The sequence below is a fragment of the Spinacia oleracea genome, chromosome 6, assembly GCF_020520425.1.
Source record: "Spinacia oleracea cultivar Varoflay chromosome 6, BTI_SOV_V1, whole genome shotgun sequence".
In the NCBI taxonomy this organism is placed as follows: domain Eukaryota; kingdom Viridiplantae; phylum Streptophyta; class Magnoliopsida; order Caryophyllales; family Amaranthaceae; genus Spinacia; species Spinacia oleracea.
This window is the reverse complement of record NC_079492.1, coordinates 136,144,508-136,170,682: the sequence shown is the minus strand read 5'-3', so window position 1 is coordinate 136,170,682 and position 26,175 is coordinate 136,144,508. Positions and strand designations below refer to the sequence as shown.

Here is a 26,175-nt window from a genome sequence, read left to right as displayed (position 1 = left end):
AAGAAGGTGTTGCTATAACCCAATTGAAAAAACAAACTGGCTAAACACCAAACAACATTCAACACTTGAGTTAGGCCTAAAAATTGAATTCAAAATTCGTTTGCAACATCTCTTAAATATCACATACTTGAGTTCGATAATTCGTTTGCAACATCTCTTAAATATTCACATACTTTAAGAGATATTGAGTCTACTTTTGTTCAATTTTTTATGGTATCTACATCACAGATCAACATGAACACTATACAATGCAGAAAAATAGACTGTTAATCATCTCAAAAACAACAACAATACAATTCAGAACAGAAAAGAGCAGGAGCAGGCATCAGAGCAACAATAACAAACCGTTACAACATCTATCTTTCAACATTTTTCAAGTTATTTAGTTTACTTTTTGAGTAATTTAGTTTACTTTTACACATTTTTAGTTTACCAAATCCTTTTTGTTTGAAGAAATTGGAGTACCTAGAAATCAATTTGGATTGAACTCGCAACTCTTGGCCTTGTCTTTAGGCATTTCTCAGGAAATTCAATCTGCAAAATGATACGAAATATTTTCTGATTACCGTAGAAGAAAATAATGAATTCGAGAACGAAGATCAAATCAAATACGGGATGAATCTTAACGAAATTTGATATCCTAGCAATCTAATTTTGAACTTAATTAGGAACATTTACCTTCAATTTTGAGCTCGATGAGTGCAGATTCAAGTTAATTGAGAACTTGCTGCAGAAGAAATTAGAATTAGTTAATCAAATCAAACAATTAGTATTCGAAATTTTCGCATTATGAACTTCAAAATCGAAGTTAAATATCATTGTAGAACATTAGGAATTTTGATATCACAAATAATTAAAGTGTGATTGCAAATTTAGTTTGAAAAATTATACCTAATCTTGGGACTAATTTCTGGAATTTCTGGAATTTGAAGAACGAAGACTTTCGAAGATAAATCGCGCAAAACTTTTCAAGGAGGAAGAGAGAGAAACTATGAGACATTTTGGGAAGTAGAGAGAGAAAGATGTCAGTCTATTATTATTATTATATATATATATATTTATTTATAAATTATTATTACTTAAATATTACTATTATTATATTAATATTATATGTAATTATTGTTATTAATAAATAATTATGATTATTGTATTCCGTAGTTATTATTTATTATTATGAGTATTGTTATAAATATTAACATTATAATTATTACTATTAGTCTTTTAATTATCAATTGATATTGCTAAAATTATCACTACTACAATAGTGGCCGGCATATGCGTGAGTGAAATTGGAAAATAGCGATGTAAATATTTCTGTATAAACATCATAAGTACAATACAAATTTATTATTTTTTTATTTTTTATTTGTTATTTTTTATTTTTTATTTAGTATTTGTTATTTGTTATTTATTATTTATCGTTTATCGTTTATTATTTATTATTTGTTATTTGTTACGGAGTATTTGTTATTTATTATTTATCGTTTATACTTTATTATTTATCATTTCTTATTTATTATTTGTCATTTATCATTTATCATTTACCATTTACCATTTACCATTTATCATTATTATTTATCATTTATCATTTACTATTCATTCAGCTCCATTCAATTCAGCTCAGTCCAGTTCATCCAAACAAAGTTCAGAAGAATAGGGCGTTAGTACGTAATACAACCCAATTATGAACAAGTTATCTATTTCTTTACGCATTCGCATTACAAATCCTATCTCAACTCAAGACACACGAGGAGTCGAACTATTCTCTTTTTACATGGATTTCTTGTAAATAAACATATATGTATGTTGAAAGTTGTAACCAGGACAACTGGACAAGCATGCCACTATGAAAACTAATTAGTATACCACTATGAAAACTATATATAGAGGAGAGTCATTGTGTATTAACAGCTAACACCGAATGATCCTTAAGCAACTCAACAACTCTTCTCATGGAGGGCCTGTTCGCCGGGGAAGACGAAGTACAAAGGATAGCAACTTCAATTACCTTATTTATCTCAGTATAGTTACATGAAGTTGGACTCATTCTTGGATCAATCAGCTGTTTTAACTCATCAGATTCTAACACTGTTTCTGTCATCCATTTCACTATGTCCTTTGTCTCCCCAAATGATGGATCATTTGGCTGTTTTCCTGTTATTAGCTCCATCAGTACCACCCCGAAACTGTACACATCACTCTTTTCTGTCACTTTGAGCGTGTACCCGTATTCTGCCAACCATATTAATCAATGTTAATAGGAATGTTGAAACAGAGCTCAGTCAAAGAAATTTACATGAACTAATCAACATTCAACAGTAAAGGATTTAATTAAACTATTAAAGCTTTTAAGGTACTATTGTACAACCTTGAGTGGTACTGGTACTGTGTTAAAAAAGAACATCTAAAAATGTGACAATCAATTATTTATAGACGGAATGTACCATTTCTAAATACTGGCCTTGCCATTTATGCAAGTACTTCTAAAAATGTCGGCTCTATATGACTTTTATATAAGCCTCTATTTGGTTTGGTGTAAAACGTTCTCGTGTAAAATGATTTTTCATGGAAAATATTTTCTAAGGAAAAACACAATTCCAAACTAGTTTTTCTTTGTTTAGTTCCTTAAAAGAAAATGAGAGAATATGGTAAAGATTGAGGAGAAAAAGGGAGAGGGAGGCGAGGAGGAAATGTGAAAAAGTGGTTTTCCCCAAGGAAAAAGGTTTTTCCAACATTGATGGAGTTATGGAAAATTGTTTTCATCAACAACGTAAACTGATTGAAAGGGAAAATCATTTTCCATGAAAACGTTTAACACCTTATCAAACGGAGCTTAAATGTTGTATAGTGACAAAATTTCATTCATCATCGTTCATGCACCAGAGTGATTTGTTTTTCTTTTTGTTGTTGCGAATGAGCCACAAGAGCATTTTAAATCATAAATGAGCAAATCAGAATGATTTATTTTTATGCCATGTCAAGCATCTAAGCAAAAACGACAATACGTAATAATATGAAAAATAATCAAAGCAAAAACAGACGGGCCCCTCGGTCAATTTTCCAACAAAGTGATGCCCCAAAGAAGTCAAGAAGAGGCACCTTCAAAATTGTACAAAAATTGAGGGGACCCCATGTTTATGAATTTATAAAAGCAATCCTAGAACAAGAACTGTTTCTTTTTTTGTCAAATAAAATTCGTATAAAATTCCAATGCATATGTACAAAACTCATGCCCTACACTTTTATCATGTTATTCAGAAGACATTAACTCAACTCTATCAAGTTCAATTATAGCTCTAGAGGAAAACATACCCGGTGCAATGTAGCCACAAGAGCCAGCAATCCGCGACATGGTCCCAACGCTCTCGCCATTTTGTGTGCCTCTAGACCTTATTACCGGCTTAGCAAGGCCAAAATCAGCAACGCGTGGCAGGAACTTGTCATCGAGCAGTATATTATTGGACTTGACATCTCGGTGAATGATAGCCGGTACACAATCATGGTGCAAGTAAGCTAACCCTTGAGCTGCACCGTAAGCTATTGCATAGCGCCGAGGCCAATCTAACAAAACACCACCTTTCTCTCCATGCAAAACATCTCCTAGACTCCCATTTTTCATGTACTCATACCCCAAAGCCCTAATATCCTCCCCTACACAACTAAACAACAATTTTACAATATTCCCATGACGTATACTCCCTAAAGTCTCAACCTCTGACTTGAATAATGAACCCATATCCGAGTTCTTGTCACCACCACCACCACCCCACAGCTTCTTAACCGCTATGATAAGACCTGACTTGAGTGTTACTCGATATACCTGACCTGACCCACCCGACCCAATCACATTTTCTTCGGTGAGTTGAGATAATATTTCTTGTTCACTAAACCCGCCCCGTTGGAAAGCAATTATTTTGCACCTATGGTTTTTCTTAAACTCGATATTTGATTGAACTTTAGTTATGCAAAGCAAGGAAATAGAAGAAAAGAGGACAAAAGCTAAAACCGATAAAAAGGAGACCAAATATAAGATAGGTATGGGTTTAGGGCACGGCGAAAGGGGTTTAAGATTCGAGCTACATAATCTCGGGTTACCCAACAAGCCATCAGCATAATAATCATGGTTAAAACCCGAAGGGACTTGCCCCTCTAGATTGTTATTTGAAAGATTGAACAGGTTCAGATTGAGTTGAGTCAATTCTACTGGAATCTCCCCGGAAAATGAATTAGCCGACAAGTCTAAGTAATTTAAAACTGGTAACTCACCTAGTTGACTCGGAATCTCGCCGGTAAAACTATTTCTTGACAAGTTCAATTGCGTCAATCGAACCCATGACCTCATATCCCTCGGTAACTCGCCGGTAAACATGTTGCCCTGCAATTCAATAACCTGTAGTCCCTTCAATTCCGTAATGCAACCCGGCAACTCGCCGCTAAAACGATTCTCGCCCAAACGGAGCTCCGTTAACCCTTTCAATTCGCAAATTTCCGACGGCAAATTTCCCGAGAAGTTGTTGCCGGAAATGTGAATTTCCGTCAATTTATGAGATTCAGAAACCGTAAGATGCAGAGTACCTTGAAAATTATTATCCGTAAGCTCGGCGCAATAAAGATCAGGTAAATTCCAGAAACTTTCAGGCAATTCGCCGGTAAAATTATTGTTTTCAATTCTTACATACCCTAATGAACTGCAATTTCCATACGTTTCCGGAAAATTACCCGAAAATTTGTTGTTGAAGGCGATAATTTGCAACAGACGCTTCCCATAGCAAAGATTGGGGGGCAATTCGCCCGAAAAATTATTAGTTGATGCATCGAATTCCTCCAATTTTGAATTCAATCCCAATCCCGTCGGTAATTTTCCGGAAAAACTGTTGTTAAAGAGCTTCAATTGATACAGATTCTTATTTTCCGCTAAAATTGCAGGTATCTCCCCGTGTAAAAAGTTATCATTGAGATTAAGCGACCCCAGAGGTAATGCGGCAAGTTTTTCCGGCAAAATGCCGGTGAGATTGTTCTCCGATGCATCAAATAAGTACAAACTTTTCAAATTTCCCAAATTATCCGGCAACTCGCCTGAAAGTTGGTTCTCGTAAAGCTCTAACTGCCGCAGACTTGTGCAGTTACCGATACAACGCGGAATCTCTCCGGAGATAGAATTATTGGAAACGTCAAATAGTTGCAGTGACTGTAAGAAACAAAGAGATACCGGGATTCTCCCTACGAGATTCGAGTTCGTGAGCCATAGAATCTCAAGCTTCGAGAGGGTTCCAGTGGTGGTAGGAAGCTCAGAGGGATAAAACGGGTTGTCAGCAAGTTCAAGGTGAGTCAACCGGGTTAGATTTAGTAAGAACTCGGGAAAAGCAGGGCCTACGAGGATGTTACCTTGGAGACGTAGGACTCTAAGAGAAGACAAGTGCTGAAAACTCCGGGGGATTCTGCCGGAGAAGAAGTTGGAAGAAAGGTCTAACGCAACCAGTGAAGTAAACTCCGGCGAGAAATCCGGGAGGTTGCCGGAGAAGTCATTAATAGAGAGGTTAAAAGAGTGAAGGTGGGAGCATAGAGAGAGGGAAAGAGAAGGGATAGTACCGTTAAAGTCGTTATAGGAGATAGAAAGGTTGCGGAGAGTGGGAATGCGGCAGAAGCCGGAAGGGAAGTTACCGGAGAGGTTGAGGTTATCGAGGTTGACGGCGATAACGGAGGATAAGGAATCACATTTAATGCCGGTCCAATGACAATGAGAGTTATTTGAATGACCGCGAATAATGACCCAATTTGCAAGGCGGTTTAGGGGGTCGAGGATTTGGCCGTGTTTGACACGGAGTAGGATAGTGGGGTCGGAAATGGGGGATGCATATGTCGAGGCGAAGAAAAGGAGGACGAGAGTGGTGGAAGGGAGGAGATGGAAGAGTGTCATCATGGTGGTGGGATTGTGGGAGAAGCAAGTGGGGAGTGAAACTGAAACTAGAAGATAATACTCATAATAATGGGGTTGTGGAAGTTTGTGGTTGGAATGAAAAAAGGAGGGATATTTTTTGAAAGGGAAAAAACGAGGCAAATCCTAGAAAAAGGTAATACTCCAGATTAATTACTTATTTATATTTGATTTTAAAAATTTACACAATTTATGGTTCACGAATAAAAAGGGAGAGGTACTCCGTAGTTTGTAAGTTATGCAAGAGTTCTAGAAGAATGAGCTTTTTCGATTAACTTTTATGTTTGAACTTTGAAGCTTATGGTAAGGGTGTTTATAATGTGACTGTGTGAAACAGATAGAAGGCATGAATCATGATTAATGTTGTTAAAACGTGCCCTTTTAAGCTGTGAAAGGATAAACGTGATTTGTGTTTACTGCTATAGACCTATAGTGCTATGTATTGAGTAAGGGTGTGCTTATTCATCTGATTTTCCATTCTCTAAACTTATACCCCGTATATATTTATTTGAACCTATTGTAATTGTAAATTGAGTTTTGGTATTCCTTAATATTTTTAGAATTTATTGAAGTATTTAAATTAATTTTATGACATAAAGTAAACATAACGGGTCATATTAGTATGACGAGTCTTTTAGTTTAGATCCGATAATCTCTTTCTAGCCTTAGTATGAAAATATATCAGTTTTATGAACTTCTATCCGTATTTAACTTAAAACTTGTGTGTGTATATTTTGAATTAACGGTATGCAAAAATGGTTTTAACTATCTTTCATGTCAGTGCAACTTTGTAAGCACAATCATATGCTTATGAATTTCTGCATATTTGTGACCTGGCCATTTTCTGACCTCTGCAATTCCAAAATAGAAGATATCACTTGAGTGTAACTACCAGTTGTTGGTCAGGGGGAGACAAATGAGAATGTCAAAAACAAGTACAGCAAGACCCTCTTAACATTAATTAGTCTTATTAGAACATCAATTATAATAGACTCTTAGCCCACTCTTAAAGAGAGAAAAATTTAAGAGTTACTCCCTCCGTCCCGGAATACTCGACCCGGTTTGACCGGCACAGAGTTTAAGGGACTTGAATTGACTTATTTAATTTAATAGGTAGTAGTTGATAGTGTGGTATTATTTTAATGTAGTTAGTGGGATGTGGGTTAAGAGGTGGGGTTTGGGGAGAGTAGGGGTTGAATTTTTAATTATTTTTTGTATGGAGTAGGGGGTAGGTGGGTTAAAAGGGGTGGAGTGAGAAATAATATAATATTGTTAGAATATTTCCATTTTTAGAAACAGGTCAAGTATTAAGGGACGGCCCGATAAGGAAAACAGGTCAAGTATTCCGGGACGGAGGGAGTAACTCTTAATAAAAAAGAGCTAACTCTTAGCTACCTCTTATTTAGAGGTTGATTAAGACATCCTCTAAATAAGAGGTAACTCTTAGAAATTAGAGTGGGGTGAGATGGGTGATTGTGGGAATATAATACAATTTTTTGACATTTTTGTTACAAAAAATAAAAATAAATACATGTAAAAGGTGTTTAAGAGGGAGTAACTAAGAGGGAGTAACTAAGAGATAGTTATTTCTTGGATTTTTTGATAGGTAACTCTTATTAAGAGAGGGTGATGAGGTGGATGAAGAGAGAGATTAAGAGTGGGTAAATAAGAGTGACCCTTATAATTGATGCTCTTAACGCTGAAATTAGTGCTGATTCCTATGATTAGATGTCCTGCGAATGTGGGAGAGTTCAGAGTTTCAGACCCATTTCTTGTTGCAGTACTGTAAACACAAATTTTAGAGTCTGCAAAATAAGAGAATCAAAATATGTGACAAAATATAATTTTATTGATTTTTCTGTATTTGGGTACAATCTCTAATATTTTCTCCTCTGATTCGATCTCCACGTTGAATTTGACTTGGTTGATAGACTGATTTGATTTGTACTTGAACAAGGGCCTTCGGGCTTGATCTCGTTCAAGAATGTTGATGTAGAATAGAAAGGCACGTCAATTTTGTATGCTTGTTGTTCTTCTTCCACCGGGATGATTTGATGTCGTCCACGAACCAATTTGATCTTCTCGAATAAGGGCCTCCGGGCTTGATCTTCTTCAAGGTTGATCTTCTAGAATGGAACTGCACGTCGATTTGGATGCTTGATGTTCTTCGTCGATTTGGATGCTTGATGTTCTTCTTCTAGGGAGAGAGTTGTGACTTGACTGGCAGGAAGAGTATTTGAGAGTTTTAGGTTTTGCCGTCTGTTTCTCCTCCTCCTCCCCAAATGAAGTAAAGAGCCCTTTTTATAAGATGGAGAGACTTTTAGGGTTTTGATATACGCTGGGCCTTTTTATTTGGACTTGGTAGTCACAACCCGTTTATAACAGTTTAACCCAAGTTTGTTGAGTTTTAACCATTATAATAAACGATTTTATTAAAATAACTAAAATGGGCCAATATTATTTATCTACCCATATTAATTAATTTTAATTGATCGTCACCGAGTCAACAATTTGACTTTTGACCCAAATAATGTCCGACGTGGCACACTAACAAATTTTTCGTGCCTACAAGTACCATTTATAAATGTATTACAAAAATGATATGTGGTAGATTAAAGATTTAATCTCTGATAATCAAGATGCATTTGTGCATAATATCATGGTTTGTCAGGATATGGTGAGAAATTATGGGGAGATATGTATTGGCGGTGTCATCTAAAGAAGACATCCTTTGGATTAAATGGGGAAATGCAGTTTATGTAAAGGATAGTGATTGGTGGCAATACCGACCAGCTAAAGATAACAGTTGGTATTGGAAGAAAGTTTGTGAAGTGAAAAGAGAGATTGAAGATATGTTAATACATTCATGGATATTAGTCAACTAATTAAATGCTTGTTATGTTAAGTTAATCTATCAGAAGTTGTTTGTTTGGTTGGCTATCTTGCAAAGGCTACAAACGCGGGAACTTTTGGTAAAGATGGGGGTGAGTACTGAGTAACGTAACACACCTGATTGTCTTCTGTGTGCTGATGCTGTTGAAACTCACCAACACTTACTATTTCGATGCAGTTTCAGCAAACTGTGTAAGGAATAATCTGTTATTAACAGAGAAACTGGCACCAAAACAGCAACTCAATTACAAATTACAGGTTTATAGACTATACCATCTCAATTCAGATACAGCCATATATATAGTCTCTGATCTCTAGTATCAACTATGATTCTCAAGAGAATTTGTGGTAACCAATAACTACATTACAAATTACAGGTTTATAGACTATACCATCTGAACTATTGAACCTTTAAAGTTTCGGGGAGATAAACTTCTGTTTGAGGATGTGCTTTCTAAGACCGGAGAAATGAATGTTCGCCAAATAATCCTCCCAATCGATGTTTTTCACATCCAAGTCAAAGATTGTCTTCTCTTCCGATGACATTCTTTCTAACAAGTCTTGAGTGTTGTTGTTAATATGAAAATCATGGATCAATTAAGATTCCAAATATAGAAACTTAAGATAGAATATAGTGTGAAGATAGAGAGTAAGAGTATACTGAAATTTGGAGAACATTGGTGGCCAGTAGATAGCCGCCATGAGAACAAGCTTGCTATAAAGTTTATCATTTCAAGGATCCAATCCAACTATTATGTATTCATCAATTCATGAGAAGAACTCCATATCCTTGACTTTCGTTACCTCTCCTCTTGAATTTTTGAGCGGATGCAATGTAAAATACTTGAAGAAATCTTCGCATAAGAGTGGATTTGTCATTGATGAAGAAACATGGTAAACATTAACACCGTTTTTTCTTATAATTCCATGGTTGGCCATGGCTGCTATCATCACATTTACTACCTAAGTACATGCATACAAGAATGTTCTCTTAAAAGTTAAGTTTGTTTCTAATTAATGAAGTAAGGAAGCTCGGTTAATGCAATAAATGCAATTAAGTAAATAACACAAGATATACAATATTCGGGGCTTAATTAATTGTGATTCACAACGTCTATAATTGACGTGGGGTCGGCAAAAATCCTTTGAAGTTGTCCTTTTCCATAAGACAAGAGCATAGGGTTCATGCCCCTAAGGGGGCGTTTGGTTCGAAAGGGGTAAAGGGAATGTAATCAACAAAGGAAATGAGGGGGAAAAGAATGGAAATCCCTTTGATATAGTGTGTTGTTTGGGTGAAATTGTTTGATTTTTATTTCTTTCTTCTCTCTCCTTAGCTCCACCACAAACTTTCTCGGCCATCCTTCGACCTCCGCCGCTCCTCTTAATTCTGCCGCCGCTACACATTGGTTTCTCCACCGCCGCCGCTCCACCTAATTTCTCCGCCGCTCTCGCCGCTCCACCTTAATTTCTCCGCCGCTCTCGCCGCTCCACCGTAAATTCTCCACCGCCGCCGCATGCCACCAACTCCCCCTTCAGCCGCCATTTGCTATTCTAGCTCTTTTCTCACTACTCTTCTCTATGTCTCACCACCACCATTAAATTCAAGGTTTTAAAGGACAAATTCGACCTTGAAAACTCTAGATCTAGAGTTTTCGTGTTCGAATTTGACCATCTAAAATCATAATCATGACAAGAGATGTATTTCCAAGAGGTAAAATACTATTAAAATTCTGGGTTTTTCGTGATTGAGGTCGAACGGTCATCTGAGTTTGGCCGAAATTTCGTGGCTGGGGGTTGTGGGGTTGCGAATGGCCAGGTTGGGTTTTTGGAGATGGAGGTTGTGTTTTGGGGCTGATGTCGCTGCTGGCTGGGGATGATTTAATTTCAAGTGGGCAAGGTGTTGTTTCGTGGGTGGAGGTGGTGGTATGTGCTGGCGGCAGTGATGTATTGACTGGTTGGGTGGTCGTGGTGTGGTTGTAGTAAGGTTGGTGATGCTAGTAGGGTAGTTGTATAGGAGGTGCTGACGAGGAGTGTTGGTGGGTCTGTTGTGTGTTGGTGATGGGGGAAAGGGAATGGAAATACCATGGGGGGTAGGGTATCAACCTAGAGGATTTTGGGGTAACGAGGAGGGTAAAGGGAGTGATTGAAATGGCCTAACAAACAACAACAACAAATAATTCATTCTTGTTCATTCCCTTTCCCTTTACTGAATACCCCCAACCAAACTCCCCCTAAGTCAATTACCAGAATTCATTATAAATAGGCCCGATAATTTACTCCGTAGTAAAGAACGAAGATTACTTAATTGAAATGCTTGAATACTTGTAACCCTCGATCCATCCAGGTAATGGCTCTTTAAAACAACTTTCAATAAAAGTCGGGCGTACGATGAACATCTCTCCCATGATCTTTGTAAGTAGATAAGTGTTGGCTAATCTATGAATTTTCACCCTGTCATTTTGAAGACACGATACCGTCAGTTATTCTAAACAATAATTTTTAATTAAAATTTTTTGCTCGCACAAAGTGTACAATAAATTATTGTACATTAACTTAAATTTTATCCAGTTTATGCTAACTTTTATTATGTTTTGATTAATTTTCATATTATAGTTTTTTGGGGGGATTTTGATAGATAAATATTTTAAAAGGTTAAATAAATTAATTTTATACATTATTAGTGATCTTGAAGAGATATTTTTTGTTAAAGCGAAAAATTCTTATCACTAAAAAAATAGATAACTATTACATTATATTGGAGTAACTTTTACTCTATGTACAACATTTATTGTACACTACTCTTAAATAAGAATTTGTGATTTCTAATTAATTTGAGTAATTTTCATTAATTATAAAAATCCAAAATTTACTCACAAGTAGGGGTGTTCAAAATCCGGCCTGTACCAAAAAATAGACCGAAACCGGACCGGTTTTGTTCAGGTTCGGTCTTCGGTCCTTTAAATTTTGGTTTCTGAATTTCCAGTCGGGTCCGGACTGGTTGACCCGGTTTATATTAAATAAATCATCTTTAATGCCCTAAAATCATGTGTTATTTTGTTTCGTATTCCTACTCTTTAGACTTCTATGTTTACCTCTACTCCCTTGAAAATGGAGAATTAAAGTTAGAAATATTTTCTAACTATATTTTGTTCGGAAATAAATAACATTGAAAATTATATGGAGACATATTCAATATTTTCTTTCTAATCCGACCTAAACTCAGACCGGACCGAAATTTTCGGTCCAGTCTTGGACCAATGTGCAACCCTACTTACAAATCTTAGGTTTTAATTAACGGAAATTTCATGAAATACCCCCCGGTTTTGCCATAATTTACCAAACGCCCATCAAGTTTCAATAATTCATAAAATGCCCCTCACAAATGACTTAATACCTCAAATACCCCCTCCCCCCTTCATGACGTCATCATCCTCATAATCAACCAATTACGATCTAATTATCCACCTAATCCTTAATTAACCCCCCATAATCCCTAATTACCCCCCAAATCCCCCATTAACCCACCCATTTCTTTTTCTTTTCTCTCTCCCCTTCCTTTTTCCATTAACCCACCGGATTTTGATTTTCCGGCGAGGGAGAGCTTTTTTCCCTGGTTGCCCACCTTGCTCACTTCCATTATCGTCTCCTTCTCACCTTCCCTACAACCCACCACGTACCTCCTTCTCAACTCACCATCACCGACTCTCTCCAAATCTCCTCCATCATCTTCCCAATCGACGTCGTCTCTCCTCCTCCCTTCAGATCTTGCGCTCCTCATGTTGCACCTCCGCTCGCCATACTCTGCTCAAACTACGCGCACCTCCTGTTGTCAGATCCCGCTCCTCATGTTGCACCTCCGCTCGTCGTATTCTGCTCAAACGTCGCGCCTGCTCTCGTCAGATCTCGCTCCTCATGATTCACCTACGCTCGTCGTACTCTGCTCAAACGCCGCCGCGCGCCGCTCTCGTCGTCGTTCTCCTCCATCCGATGGTAAAGACAGCGTCGGATTCTTCGAAGACGATGGTAGTGGAATTTTCAGGTGATGTGATCAACCTTGCGGAGCTTCTGTGTAGTCGGAGAAAGGTATAGCCCCCTACACGTTCTCTGATGATAGTGAATATGGTGAAAGAAGCAAAGAAGGAAGGTGAGGGGGTTGCGATTCAGTTCTGGGCGAAGGGAAGGTGAGTTTCGCCGGTGGTGGAGGAGGCGACGGCTTTAGGGGGTAGTGGTTAAGGCTGAGCACTGATCAGATAACCGATCCGAAATTCGACTTCGGATCGGATATCCGTATCCGAAAATTTAATATTTCATATCTGTATCCGATCCGAACATTTTCGGATATCCAATATACGATATCCGAAAGTTCTCGGATCGGGTATGACGGATATCCGACATCCAAACTTATCGGATTTTCGGATAGTTTTGCTCAGCCCTAGTGATGGTGGTGGCTTCAATAGCAGAAAGGGAATAAGGAAGGGGAGAGGAAGGGTTAGGGAAGAAGGTATGGGTTAATCAGGGAAATGGGTAAATGGGTGGGTTAATTAGATGTTAATTGAGTTAATTAGGGATGATGACGTCATGAAGGGGTATTTGGGGTATTAAGTCATTTGTGAGGGGTATTTTATGAATTATTAAACCTTGATGGGCGTATGGTGAATTAAGGCAAAACCGGGGGTATTTCATGAAATTTTCGTTTAATTAATGGGTGATGATAAAGGTCATTTGGAGTTTAATTGGTACATAGAGGCGCCAAGTATGTTATGCATCATCAAAATATTTTTACTATGAAAATATGTAAATAAGGTAGCCGATATAAAGAAAGAAACAAATTATAATATTAAGATTAAATTTTCTCATTTTTTTCGTAACATGTATAATAGGTTATATAAGTTAAATATTTTAGTTTCCAATTTATATCATGACGTACACATGAGCATGCTAGAATCATTGTGACACGACTTAAAGCTAGGTCGCATGTTGATTTATCATTTTTGTTAATTAATTAGGTTTTACAAATGATAAATCAACATGCGACCTAGCTTTAAGTCGTGTCACAATGACACTAGTGGAAAAAACCCCTGTTGAGGGGGGCATTTCGGGCTTGTTGAGGCGAACATGGCCCGCTTCAACAGAGGGCGCTTCAACAGGTCAGAGACATGTTGAGGCGGGCCAAGCCCGCCTCAAAAAAATATTTGTTGAGGCGGGCTTTTGAAAGCCCCCCACAACAGACCCATAAATAAGCTTAATAATTAACTCTCTGTTGAGGAGGGCTTGACAAATGCCCCCCATAACAGACCCACAAATCAACTATTGCCCGCCTCAACAGATTACGAATTGATACTTTTGGAGACAAAAATCTTAAAATACTATGAAAGTTTACATTTGTGCATGCTATTAAAGTTTTGGAGACAAAAATCTTGAAATACTTAACTTTTTTATTATTATTAATCAAATACGGAGTACATATGAGTTTCTATATTATCTTACAAAGTTGAATAAATCAAAGTACAAATATATGAAAAATCCAAACTAAGAAAATCGACAACTCCATTGAAAATGTATTTGTTTGCAAATCTCACAGCCATGACAAACCTGCAAAGAAAAAAAAAAACGAGTAAGACACAATTTAATTAACAATAACAATTTTGCCAAAAAAAAAATGAACAATAACAATAAAACAGAAATAAAGATCCTTAAATTATGAAATAATAAGATGAAAAATTACAAAACAGTTGCCATGAAAATATACCAGAAATGTTTTAAAAAGTAGAAAAAAAAACCGACAAGAAAACAAAACGCACCCATTTAGATCTAGATCCTAACGTTGGAGATGGATCTTTTCAACTGAAGATCAACCATCAATCCATAAGCAGAACAAAAAATTTCACCAAAAAATCGAGTTAACTGCCGACATTAGCAAAGAAATCAAAACATCACCAAATCATGAACAAAGTAGAAAATAGAGCAAAAAACCAAATTCAATCAAAAATTAAATTGAAAAAATAAAAGAAAAGGAGATTGGACCTTGTTAGCATCACCATGTCGAGAAAATAGGGAGGATGGTTCGAAGCTTTGGTTTCTCTATCTTTTGTGAACCGCAAACACGAACCGCAAACACAAATGGAGAGAAAACGCCACAGGGAATGAGATGGTTGAAGAATCCATGGTTATTTTTTTCAAGAAAAAATAAACCGCAATCTGTAAATGTATGAGTTGTAAAAAATAAATCACAATCTGTAAATCTAAATCGCAATTTGTAATTGTAATTGAGAAATAAGGTGATTTGAAATAAATCGCAAGAAAAAAAGATGAGAAGTGAGATGATTATGAAAAAATATAATGAGAGATGGATCTGTTGAAGCACAAAAATATAAGGAAATAAGGAGAGAGAAGAAAAAACGGCCGGCCAAGGAAATAAGAAAAAACCCTAATTATAATGGAGGTGAGTTGGGCATTTGGGTATTACTTAATTGGGCTTTAAAATTCGCGGGCTGAGACTCTGTTGAAGCGAGCAATAGAATGTTCGCTTCACAACCTTGAAACGGTTGAAGCGTACAACACCAAAGCCCGCCCCAATAGAGTTGTCTTGAGGCGAACAATTAAAAGCCCGCCTCGACATCTCTTTGAAATCTTTGACCCGCGTTGACTTAGGGTTGTTGAGGCGTGCTTTTAAATGCCCCCCTCAACAAGGGGGCTGCAACAGGGGTTTTTTCCACTAGTGTGATTCTAGTATGCTTATGTGTACGTCATGATATAAATTGGAAATTAAAATGTTTAACTTACATAACGTATTATACATGTTACAAAAAAAGGTAAGAAAATCTTAATATTCTAATTTGTTTCCTTCTTTATATCGAATACCTTATTTACGTATTTTATAGTAAAAATATTGCATTGATAGTAAAAATATTATAATGACGCATAGCTTATGTGTCGCCTATATGTACCAATTAAACTCCGACACGTAAGATTGCGACAACTAAATGTTGTCGCAACTTGCGCCCTTTATCATCACCCATTTGATTATTGTTTGAATTATGAGTAAATTGTCTCTGTAATTATTTATACTAATATATTAAAAGGCGTACTTAAAACAATATACGTGTCATGTATACCCATATATATTACGTCACATCACCATAAGGGACAGAGGAAGTAGCAAAGATCGAACACTAGACCTCTTTGTTAAAAGTTACACTTCCTATCATCTTAACCAACTATAACTTATATTACTCCATAATAAATTGAATAAAAGTGAATGGAAAAAAAAGGAATTAATTACTAATTTATAAATGTACAGTTATTACTTCCCCAGCTTAAGCCTAAAAAAATAGTTCGGGGTAATAATGAGTAAGAGGGGAAACATAACGGAGGTTGATCAAGTAATTAAGCATCTGATAATTAAGAAAATGACCCAACTTTGTTTTGATTTTCGGATTTACAGAGTTTCAGATTGTGAAAGTTGTTGATCGACCGCTAATCTTTTGTCACCACAGTAGTTCGATAACGATATATGCCATCTATATGGGAACATCCGAACATGCACTAGAGGAAAAATCCTTATAGATTGCTAATCAAAGGTTGCCCTTATCAAACAAGTGCAACCTTTAAGGAAAAAAAAAATAATAAAAAAAATTTAATTAAAATCTGAAAATCTCCCTCCAATACAAGCGCAACCTAACCTAGGAACTTAAAAAAAAAAACTGTTCTCTCCTCCCTCAGCCAAAGTCTCTCACAGCTCTTGCAAACCATCTCGTGACCGGCGAAGGCACCAGCTCTCTCCTCCTTCTCAGATGACCGGCGAAGCCACCGGCGAAACCACACTCACACACTCGCACACCCAAATCCAAGGCGGCAATTAACTATACCCACGAGGCCACGACCTTTACCACTCTTTCCCCAAAAAACAACGAGCAACCTCCAATACTGTCTCCACTTCTCAGTCTCCACTGCGCACTACTCTGGTCAGAAAATTGCATACTGGGGATTATTGAATTGCATAGGATTGGTTTAGTTTTCTGGGTAATTGCAAAAGCCTAATTCTTAACCATAATTGGTTTAGGTTTTCTGGGTATACCCTAATCAATGAGCCTGTTGCGGTTTTCTATTTTCTCTCTTTCTTTTTCCTTTTATTTTTTGAACTTTTTTGATTGAACCCTAATCAGTGACGAAAATGTATGATTAAATTGCAGGATGTTGAAGATATGCGATGAAGCCGCTGCTCTTCGTGAGATGCATAGGCTAAAGTCGAGAAAGAGATGGACGATGTTCAAGGTTCTTCTTCCGTTTTTTTTAAATTATTGTTATTGTTTTTGAGAAAGATTTTCTTAATGTATTTTTTCAAACGTTTTTGTTGATTAGTTGATGAATTGCACGAATGGGTGATTCTAGGGTTCTGATTTGTTAATGTGTGGGATTTGATTGATCGAGTGCCTCCTGGATTGTGTTTATGACGTGATCACGGAATTTGTTATCTAACGGTGCATCAGAGATTTTTTTGTATGATATTTTCCCCTATTTGTTTTGATAAGGTTCTAACTGAAATGTACAGTGAATAAACTATAATGTGAGATGTTTCATATTTAGTAGGTATTTACTGAGCTTAATATGTGAATTCATTACATTTCAGTTATGTGAAGAGTGCGAGTAACAAAGTAGCACATCTGGTAGAAAAATAACAATGATAACAGATAACTCTCAGCACGTGGTTTTTATTCTAGTGGACTTTTATTTGTCATGGAAACAAAGCTCCTTGCCTCAGTTTTGTCCATGAAATAGAAAAGGCTCAAAGAGTACGTTATTTCCTCTTTGTTGTACAAATGTATAACCATGTAAGACAGTGAAATGATACAACAAAACTTACCTACAGAAAATTGCTTGTGAGAATTGCTTGACTTCTGATTTTGTGATACTCTGTAAATTTCTTTACGGTAGCTGATTTTTTTGTTCTTTTGGTTCGTAGTGCTTCTTTTTGCATATGGATGGCACCTCCTTGTTATCCTTATCATTTAATCCTTTGTTACTTATAAAAAAAGGGTTTGGCCCTGTTTTTCGGATCTCTCTCTGTCAGATGAATGTGCCAACGGATATATTTCTATATAATCAAGCTAGTGCGACCATGTCTCCTGTCATACAGGATCTTTCTGGAGGTGTTCTTTCCTTTCAATGATAATATTTTCAATATTCATACCTGGCAGGGAGGCAGTTTAAAATAGGGGTCTTTGTTTCAGTTTCCAAAGGGGTTTTATAGTGGCAAATTAGGGTAATGACTTATAGCTGGCTGGTAAATGGCAATGGTAATGGTAGGTTGTTTGTGCGTTGACATAAATCAACTGATCATATTAGGGGTTGCTCAGCTGCTGATGGGTCGTGAAACTAAATTGGTCATAAAATAACAAGGATTTTTTAATTTTTTATCCAAAAAAAAATTGTAGTCAATATATCTATCAAAATTTTACTTTGGAGTTTATCAAATTAGATTACCGTGATTTTTCAATGCACCATACCTTCATAGTATCATCTGCATCACTGGTGGACCTAATAAAAAGTAAGACGTGAATCCGGAAAAAAAAAGTCTAATAGGCCTGTGGTTGCTCTCATGGTTTTGTGATTTTCCCTGACTGTCAGACGTATATATGAATAATAGGCATGTGGTTGCTCTCATGGTTTTGTGATTTCCCCTGACAGTCAGACCTATATATGAATAATAGGCATGTGGTTGCTCTCATGGTCATAAAAAACAAACGAGTATAATTGTAATATTTTTTTCCAAAAATATTGTAGTCAGTTCAAAAGTTGAATTATCTATCAAAATTTTAATTTGGAGTTTATCAAATTAGATTACCGTGATTTTGCTATGCTCCATACCTTCGTAGTATCAGACTATCATCTGCATCACTGGTGAACTAATAAAATATGAATCAAATACAAAAATATGAATAAGAGACCCGTGGTTTCTCTCATGGTCTTGTATTTTCCCTGACAGTCAAACCTATCAAATCTTTTTAAAACAAATGTTTCCTACTTTCGTTGTCTAAAGTGACTAATAATTTTCTTCTCTCTTTCTCTGCAGGAGATGTATATGCAGATTAGTTTCAAGATGAGCTACAAAGACACCAGCTTCCATCATATATGGTATTGTCATTGAAACTGATTTTCATATTTACTTCCTGCTGAGAGATAATTTTTATGGAATTGCTTGGTATATCTGTTAATTGCTCATGTGATATGATTCTCTACTCTTAATTTGATGTAATGCCTGGTGGCTTTTACCCTGGACATTTGTTATGCATTTGGTATATCATCGTCACTTTGTTTTCCTACTGAATGTATGTTGTAGGTGAAGGATATAAATGCAAGGTTGGAGAGGATTGAACCAAAGCCTCGGTCTTCTGATAGTGTTGTTAGTAGTAATAGCGTTAATGAGCCCAAGGTTAATAATCATACTCATAATCATAATCCTAAGCGAAGCAGTCCCAAAGCCAAGAATACTTCTCGTGAGGCATCTCTGTTCGGAGGTTGGCTTGTTTACCCATCTCAGTTTAGATCTTATTCTTTTCAAGTTTATAGTTTTAGATATGGAAAGCTGTTGCATTTTTATGTATGTTGTCATTTTATTTTCATCAATCAAAAGGTAAAAACTACTGTACATTAATTTCTTATTTTGGAATCTTTCTAGACTATTTGTATGTAGCCGGAGTATGTAACTCTTTTAATTATCTTCGTTAACTTCATTACTGATAAAGCCTTGATTCCTTTTGTGGTGTGCAGGAGATGGAGATGTTACAGAGAAGCCAGTTGAACCTGTGAAAGTTTACTCAAAGAAGGAGCTGATCAGGGAATTTGAAAAAATTGCTTCAACACTTGTACCAGAAAAAGATTGGTCTCACCGTATTGCAGCCATGCAGAGATTTGAAGCCCTTGTAATTGGATGCAGACTCTCTTGAGTTCCCTCCATCCACCAATCTCTAACAGTTTTGCATGGTTAAGGTGTTTATTTCTGAATTGTCTATAGCGAGGAAATAGTAATACATCAATTTAAGCCAAACTGAGTCACCAACTTTTCTTCCCTGGCATATTTTGACTGTAAAGCCTTATAACACCAACATTTGAATTCACTTTGTCATATTAGTTGTGAAATTCTGAAGTCTCAATTATATACTTTTCATGGGTGTCACTTATATATCTTTGTTTCTTTCTTGTTTCAATCCTTTAGTTCTTACGTTTTATATTTATCTACTGGCTTCTTTTAACAGGCCAATATATTTTCAGCATCAAGGCCATTCAAGGACCCTCATCAGTGTTGAAGCCAAGCATCAAAAGAATGGACTAAAACAACACAACGTACTTGTAATAGATCCTGGTCATGTAAGTATATTCCCTTTTTTTTGAGCTTGCAAGACATTGGCCTGTTAGCAACCCATATCTTGATGTTTTGGCACCCCTTCTCCTCTCCATGTGCCCTAAACTAATTAAAAAAACTATTCGCCTATAATTGGCATGAACCGTCAAAAATGTCATTTTGGGCCAAATATGACCTATATCGTCCCAAATGAGCCTTATCTGTGCATAAAGAACTTGAAATGAATCTTAGTAACCTCTAACTAAGCATATGAAACATAAAAAAGATTTAGAAAGTGTCATTAGGTTCATTTGTTGGTAGTTGGGATCGAAAATGCCATTTTTGGCTATAAATGACCTATATCGACCCAAATTACCCATAGGCGTGCATAACGAACTTGAAATGAGTTTAATAAACATATAACTAATCATATAAATCATGAAAAACGTTTAGAATATAGAAATAGGTTCGTTTGTTGGTAGTTGGGTTCGAAAATGCCATTTTTGGCCGTAAATGAACTATATCGACCCAAATGACCCATATGCGTGCATAACGAACTTAAAATGAGTCTTATAAACATATAACTAATCATATGAATCATGAAAAACGTTTAGAATATGGAAATAGGTTCGTTTGTTGGTAGTTGGGATCGAAAATGCCAATGACCTATATCGACCCAAATGATCCTTAGGCGTGCATAACGAACTTGAAATGAGTCTTGTAAACATATAACTAATCATATGAATCATGAAAAATGGTTAGAATGTGGAAAGAAGTTCGTTTGTTGGTAGTTGGGATCGAAAATTTCATTTTTGGCCATAAATGACCTATAACGGCCCAAATGACCCATAGGCGTGCATAACGAACTTAAAATGAGTCTTATACACATATAACTAATAATATGAATCATGAAAAAAGTTTAGAATGTGGATATAGGTTTGTTTGTTAGTAGTTGGGATCGAAAATGCCATTTTTGGCCATATATGACCTATATCGACCAAAATGACCCTTAGGCTTGCATAACGAACTTGAAATGAGTTTTATAAACATATAACTAATCATATGAATCATGAAAAAGGGTTGGAATGTGGAAATAGGTTTGTTTGTTGGTAGTTGGTATCGAAAATGACATATTTGGCCATAAATGGCCTATATCGACCCAAATGACCCTAAGGCTTGCATAACGAACTTGAAATGAGTCTTATAATCATATGACTAATCATATAAATCATGAAAAACGTTTAGAATATATAAATAGGTTCGTTTGTTGGTAATTGGGATCGAAAATGCCATTTTTTGCCATAAATGACCTATATCGACCCAAATGACCCTTAGGCGTGCATAACGAACTTGAAATGAGTCTTATAATCATATATCTAATCATATAAATCATGAAAAAGGTTTATAATGTGGATATAAGTTCGTTTGTTGGTAGTTGGGATCGAAAATGCCATTTTTGGCCATAAATGACCTATACCGACCCAAATGACCCTTAGGCGTGCATAACGAACTTGAAATGAGTCTTATAATCATATGACGAATCATATAAATCATGAAAAACGTTTAGAATATGGAAATAAGTTCGTTTGTTGGTAGTTGGGTTTGAAAATGCCATTTTTGGCCGTAAATGAACTATATCGACCCAAATGACCCATAGGCGTGCATAACGAACTTAAAATGAGTCTTATAAACATATAACTAATCATATGAATCATGAAAAACGTTTAGAATATGGAAATAAGTTCGTTTGTTGGTAGTTGGGATCGAAAATGCCATTTTTGGCCAAATATGATCTATATCGAGCTAAGTGAGCCTTAGATGTGCATAAAGAACTTGAAATGAATCTTAGTACACTCAGAAAGTTGTTTTCGCGACCAATATAATTTTTGTTTTCGCATATGAAACTTAATTTAATTTATTGGTTTGCATGTACGTTGTTCTTTTAAAGGTTTTCACAACTCCAAGGGTGGGGCCCTTTACCAAAGAGGAGTTGGATCAAGTTCGAGACAAGTGGGTTACTTACTTCAACGATTGTGAACTACCCTCAGTGTAATAAATAGAGCAGGCTTGTAGTTATCCGTGACTTTTACATTATTTTGTTATTTATCGATTTAATTAATTACATTTGAATTAATTCGGTAATATTATTGGAAATTTGAAATTTATATCATTTTTCAGAAATGTCAAGATGATGTTTGGTGAAACAGTATTCTATAAATTATAATGCAGAATTTTATATTGCAAAATATCAGGAATTATATTGTAGATTTTTTTTTTTAAAAAAAAAAAAAAAAAAAACTCAAAAGTTGCCCTTGTTTGCAACAAGAGCAACTTATGTGAAGCTTATAAGTTGCCCTTGTTTCAAACAAGAGCAACTTATGTGAAGCTTATAAGTTGCCCTTGTATGCTACAAGGGCAACTTATAAGTTTCACATAAGTTGCTCTTATTTGAAACAAGGGCAACTTATAAGATTATAAGTTGTCCTTATTAAGGGCAACTTTTGATAATTTCACAAAAGTGACCCCCCATATGTTGCCCTTATAATTGGCAACTTATAAGCCTATTTTAAGGGCAACTTATGATGTTTTTTCCTCTAGTGATGTTAAAAAAATCCGAATAAAAGTCAAAATCCAGGGTAACGCCCGGGCCAAGCACTAATTTAATTGATGATAATTATTGAACACAACTATTTCACCTCTAAGCACCTCTGTGGTTTTAAAAATGCATCATCCGCCGGTTATATTATTAATTAAAAGTTTAGGAAAAAAACTCGATCTTTAGACCAAGCATATCTATAACAATTGCTCACCAATGAGGCGTTGACCTAGTAGTTAGGATTGAAGTCATGTGTACAATATGTCTCAGGTTCGAAACCTCCTACCCCTATATGTAATTTATATTACTCGTATACCTCATTCGCACCAACCAAAAAAAAAAAATCTAACAACTACTCTCTCTCTCTCTCTATATATATATATATATATATATATATATATATATATATATATATATATATATATATATATATATATATATATATATATATATATATATATATATATATATCCCACTAACTCACATCATACAATAATCTATTTTCCAATAATCAATCATATTCATCTCAATCTCGATCTTCCCTATTAATTAACTTTGTCCCTCCCAAACTTTGTCCAAACAACTTCTTAATTACAACAACTATATTTTTTTAGCTTGTGCAATGCACGGATTTTTCTATTAAATTATTAAATTAAACTCATATTATAACTGTTATATTTTACTCCCTTTGTTCCTAAATGTTCTTCCTTTTAACCCCATATGACTATATTTTTTCTTATATTATTGGAATTAATTCAAAAGATTCTCTTCCATGGTGAATATTGTCAAGATTCCATGGGGAGAACAGTAAAGCACAGAGGGAGTATATATTAAAACAGATTAGTGTTTGATTTTGAATCGAATTTTATTTTAGATTTATTTTCCAATTATTAGAGTATTTGATTTTGGATGGAGTTGTATATGTTAATAATTAATTAATAAATTAAAATATGTACATGACACCTAATTATTTAGTTACGTGGCACTCGACTTTTTTAATTCAAAAATAAAACAAATGTTATCATCAAAATGTGATCTATCCCTGTGGTTAATTGCTCATTATGAGCATCTATTACTATATACTAAAAGAGACACCAGGAATGACACATGTCACTTCCTAGTGCAATTTTTTCCCTCCAAAAGCCTATTTCCTAAAATATATCTAACTTTTTTTTTTTAGTTTTTTTTTTTGAGGAAATATTTATTTAGTTTTTAACAGTTTTTATAAATGATTTATGTATGGAAACAAAATATTGGCTTAGTAAATAAGACAATAATAAATACCACATAATAACTTGCTTAACATTATATTGAAATATTTCTGTCAAATCGGTATATCAATAATAGAAAATACATTTAGTCAATATTTTGATCAAATTAGCATATTATGCATATAAAATATGTAATACGTAAAGTTTCACATCAGATGATTAAATATGAATATGTTCAAGATTTATTAATTATGCATTATGTTTAAGAGAATAAATATTTTATAAAAAATATGGTCAAACAATAATTTTAAAATGTCCGTGCACGGGACATAATCTAGTTACTACCTATTAAGAAGTCTGAGGTTCAAACCTCCCCTCACTCTTTCTTGTCGACATTTATTGGGCCCCATTTTCAATTGTCATTCATTTTATTTTCAAATGTCTTTCGTGTTTTTTTTTTTTGTTTTTTGGGACAATTTTTATGCTTCCTTTTCCATTTACATATTGGTGGATTTTTTTTTTTTTCACTTCTATAATTACTTTTTATGGAGTATTTTTTTCATTTCTCATATTCATAATAATCTTTTTTTTTTTATTGGTACTATGCAACATGAAGGTAACTAAGTTATATAGTTAGTGAGAATATGAACATAAGAGATAAAACCTTAGTGATATGAAGTACTACCTATTATAAAAAGTACTTTTTCTTGAAGGGGTATTATACAAAGTACTTCGTAGTAACATTTCTCCTCGTTCTTCTCCTCAAAGAATATTTGAAAGAGTATAAAAAATGTTGATGAAAAGTTGAAAGTGAAGAAGGGAGGTTATGAATACAAAGAGTTTTTTAATTAAAATTTAAGAATTAGAGACAATATAATTATTATCTTTATTTTAAAAATATAAAAATAAAAATAAATAGAGTTTTTAAAAGATGACAAGTGACATATAAGTTTTTGTGTTTTTAAAATATTAGTATAGATTATAGTAATATAAATCACTTCATTACAAGGGGCCATGATCTCTTACTTTGTCTATGACCCATAAATTGTCAGAAACGAGACTGCTTAAGGGGCCCTAATATAATATTTCGCCTTGGGCCCCAAAAATGCCAGGACCGTATAGTATTGGTAACGCTCTTATAATTCAGCAAATATTCTTCTCATTTTAAGCTCCCTTCTCATTTGAGTGTAAATCTATATATATATATATATATATATATATATATATATATATATATATATAAAAATTAGATTAAATTGATATAAAGATAAAGAATACATATGAGGGTAGATTAGCATTGATGAGTTATAGATCGATGTAAAAGAAATGCATGTTAATGGTGGACGTGTTTTCGACATACTACATCAAGTGGGTACAAAACTTTAAACGAGTGAAGTGATTGTCTTATCCTTTTGTTATGATAATGAGTACGTAGTAATTTGCACCACATATATTCTTTTGTGAAAGGATCGTTGATATTGTGTTTTCATAAAGATATTTGTTTATATCATGAAGTGTTGTTTATATTGGTACGTGGAAACATTAAAAAAAATAAAAGATGTTACATAGATGGAAGAATTTTACAACATATAACCTCCTCCCTTCCTATTAGACCGTTTGATATTTAATTAATTGTCAAAAAATACCTAATAATATATTAGGTATGTAGGAGGTGAGTGATATGTCATATTATCATGTAGTCTAATAGTTATTGTTTGACAATAATTTGTACTATACGTAATTACCATGTTCCTCTCTGTATTTATTTAGAGAACTAGTGTGTGGCTCGGGCGATGCCCCGGTCGCATTAAATAGTTAAAATTTTAGATTTTTCTTGAGCTCAATATTTGGCGAAATGCATGTATACCATAAAGTGAAAAACATCAATTAAGTTTGTCAACTATAAAGACACACTACGCCATTTATCATGCAAAGTAATTTTTCAATTAGATAATCTTACAATTTATATAATTTGTTTTCTAGTGGAACTAAGTGCTTCAAATTAATAACACCAAATTAATTAGATATAAGCAGCCATGGAAGGTATTTCTATAGTTGATGCTTATGAGATTCATGACATCATGTTTCTTCATAGTTGTCCTAATTCTTTATTTTTCTTTTTCAAAATATTCCATAGAAAATAAAAAATCAAATACCAAATTTAGTAGGTTTATACTTCATGTTAACATTTATTTATAAA

At 34.9% G+C, this 26,175-nt stretch overlaps 1 protein-coding gene and 2 long non-coding RNA genes across 7 annotated transcripts; 1 reads left to right on the top strand and 2 right to left on the bottom strand.

Moving 5' to 3' along the window:
* Positions 1-249: 249 nt before the first annotated feature.
* On the bottom strand, positions 250-6,186 carry LOC110794762 (LRR receptor-like serine/threonine-protein kinase HSL2). Of its 2 annotated transcripts, XM_056830915.1 has the most exons (4): positions 3,313-6,186; positions 2,009-2,232; positions 679-727; positions 250-534 (listed from the first exon to the last, which is right to left on the bottom strand). In XM_056830915.1, the coding sequence occupies exons 1-3, from the start codon at positions 5,918-5,920 to the stop codon at positions 713-715; spliced, it is 2,847 nt and encodes a 948-aa protein (XP_056686893.1). In that variant the 5' UTR covers positions 5,921-6,186; the 3' UTR covers positions 250-534; positions 679-712. The 2 variants fall into 2 exon arrangements, with proteins under 2 accessions (XP_056686893.1, XP_021855408.1); XM_021999716.2 differs by lacking the exons at positions 250-534; positions 679-727 and having other exon boundaries at positions 1,683-2,232; positions 3,313-6,184.
* Positions 6,187-14,242: 8,056 nt separating this feature from the next.
* On the bottom strand, positions 14,243-15,541 carry LOC130463838 (uncharacterized). The gene is made up of 2 exons (XR_008923999.1): positions 14,852-15,541; positions 14,243-14,419 (listed from the first exon to the last, which is right to left on the bottom strand). It is a non-coding gene; the product is annotated as an uncharacterized lncRNA (long non-coding RNA).
* An 899-nt stretch (positions 15,542-16,440) lies between these two features.
* Positions 16,441-22,372, top strand: LOC110794764 (uncharacterized). Of its 4 annotated transcripts, XR_008923820.1 has the most exons (8): positions 16,441-16,849; positions 17,020-17,101; positions 17,898-17,976; positions 18,900-18,961; positions 19,167-19,344; positions 19,598-19,816; positions 20,083-20,194; positions 22,117-22,372. It is a non-coding gene; the product is annotated as an uncharacterized lncRNA (long non-coding RNA). The 4 variants fall into 4 exon arrangements; XR_002535122.2 differs by lacking the exon at positions 17,898-17,976 and having other exon boundaries at positions 16,458-16,898; XR_002535123.2 differs by lacking the exon at positions 17,898-17,976 and having other exon boundaries at positions 16,461-16,791.
* Positions 22,373-26,175: the final 3,803 nt, after the last annotated feature.

What these genes read in the sequence shown, in the direction of transcription:
- LOC110794762 (XM_021999716.2), bottom strand. Translation starts at nt 5,920, where the DNA reads ATGATGACACTCTTCCATCTCCTCCCTTCCACCACTCTCGTCCTCCTT. An exon ending in TTGTGGCTACATTGCACCGG is followed by an intron (nt 2,233 to 3,312) that starts GTATGTTTTCCT and finishes TATGGTTGGCAG; the next exon opens with AATACGGGTACACGCTCAAA.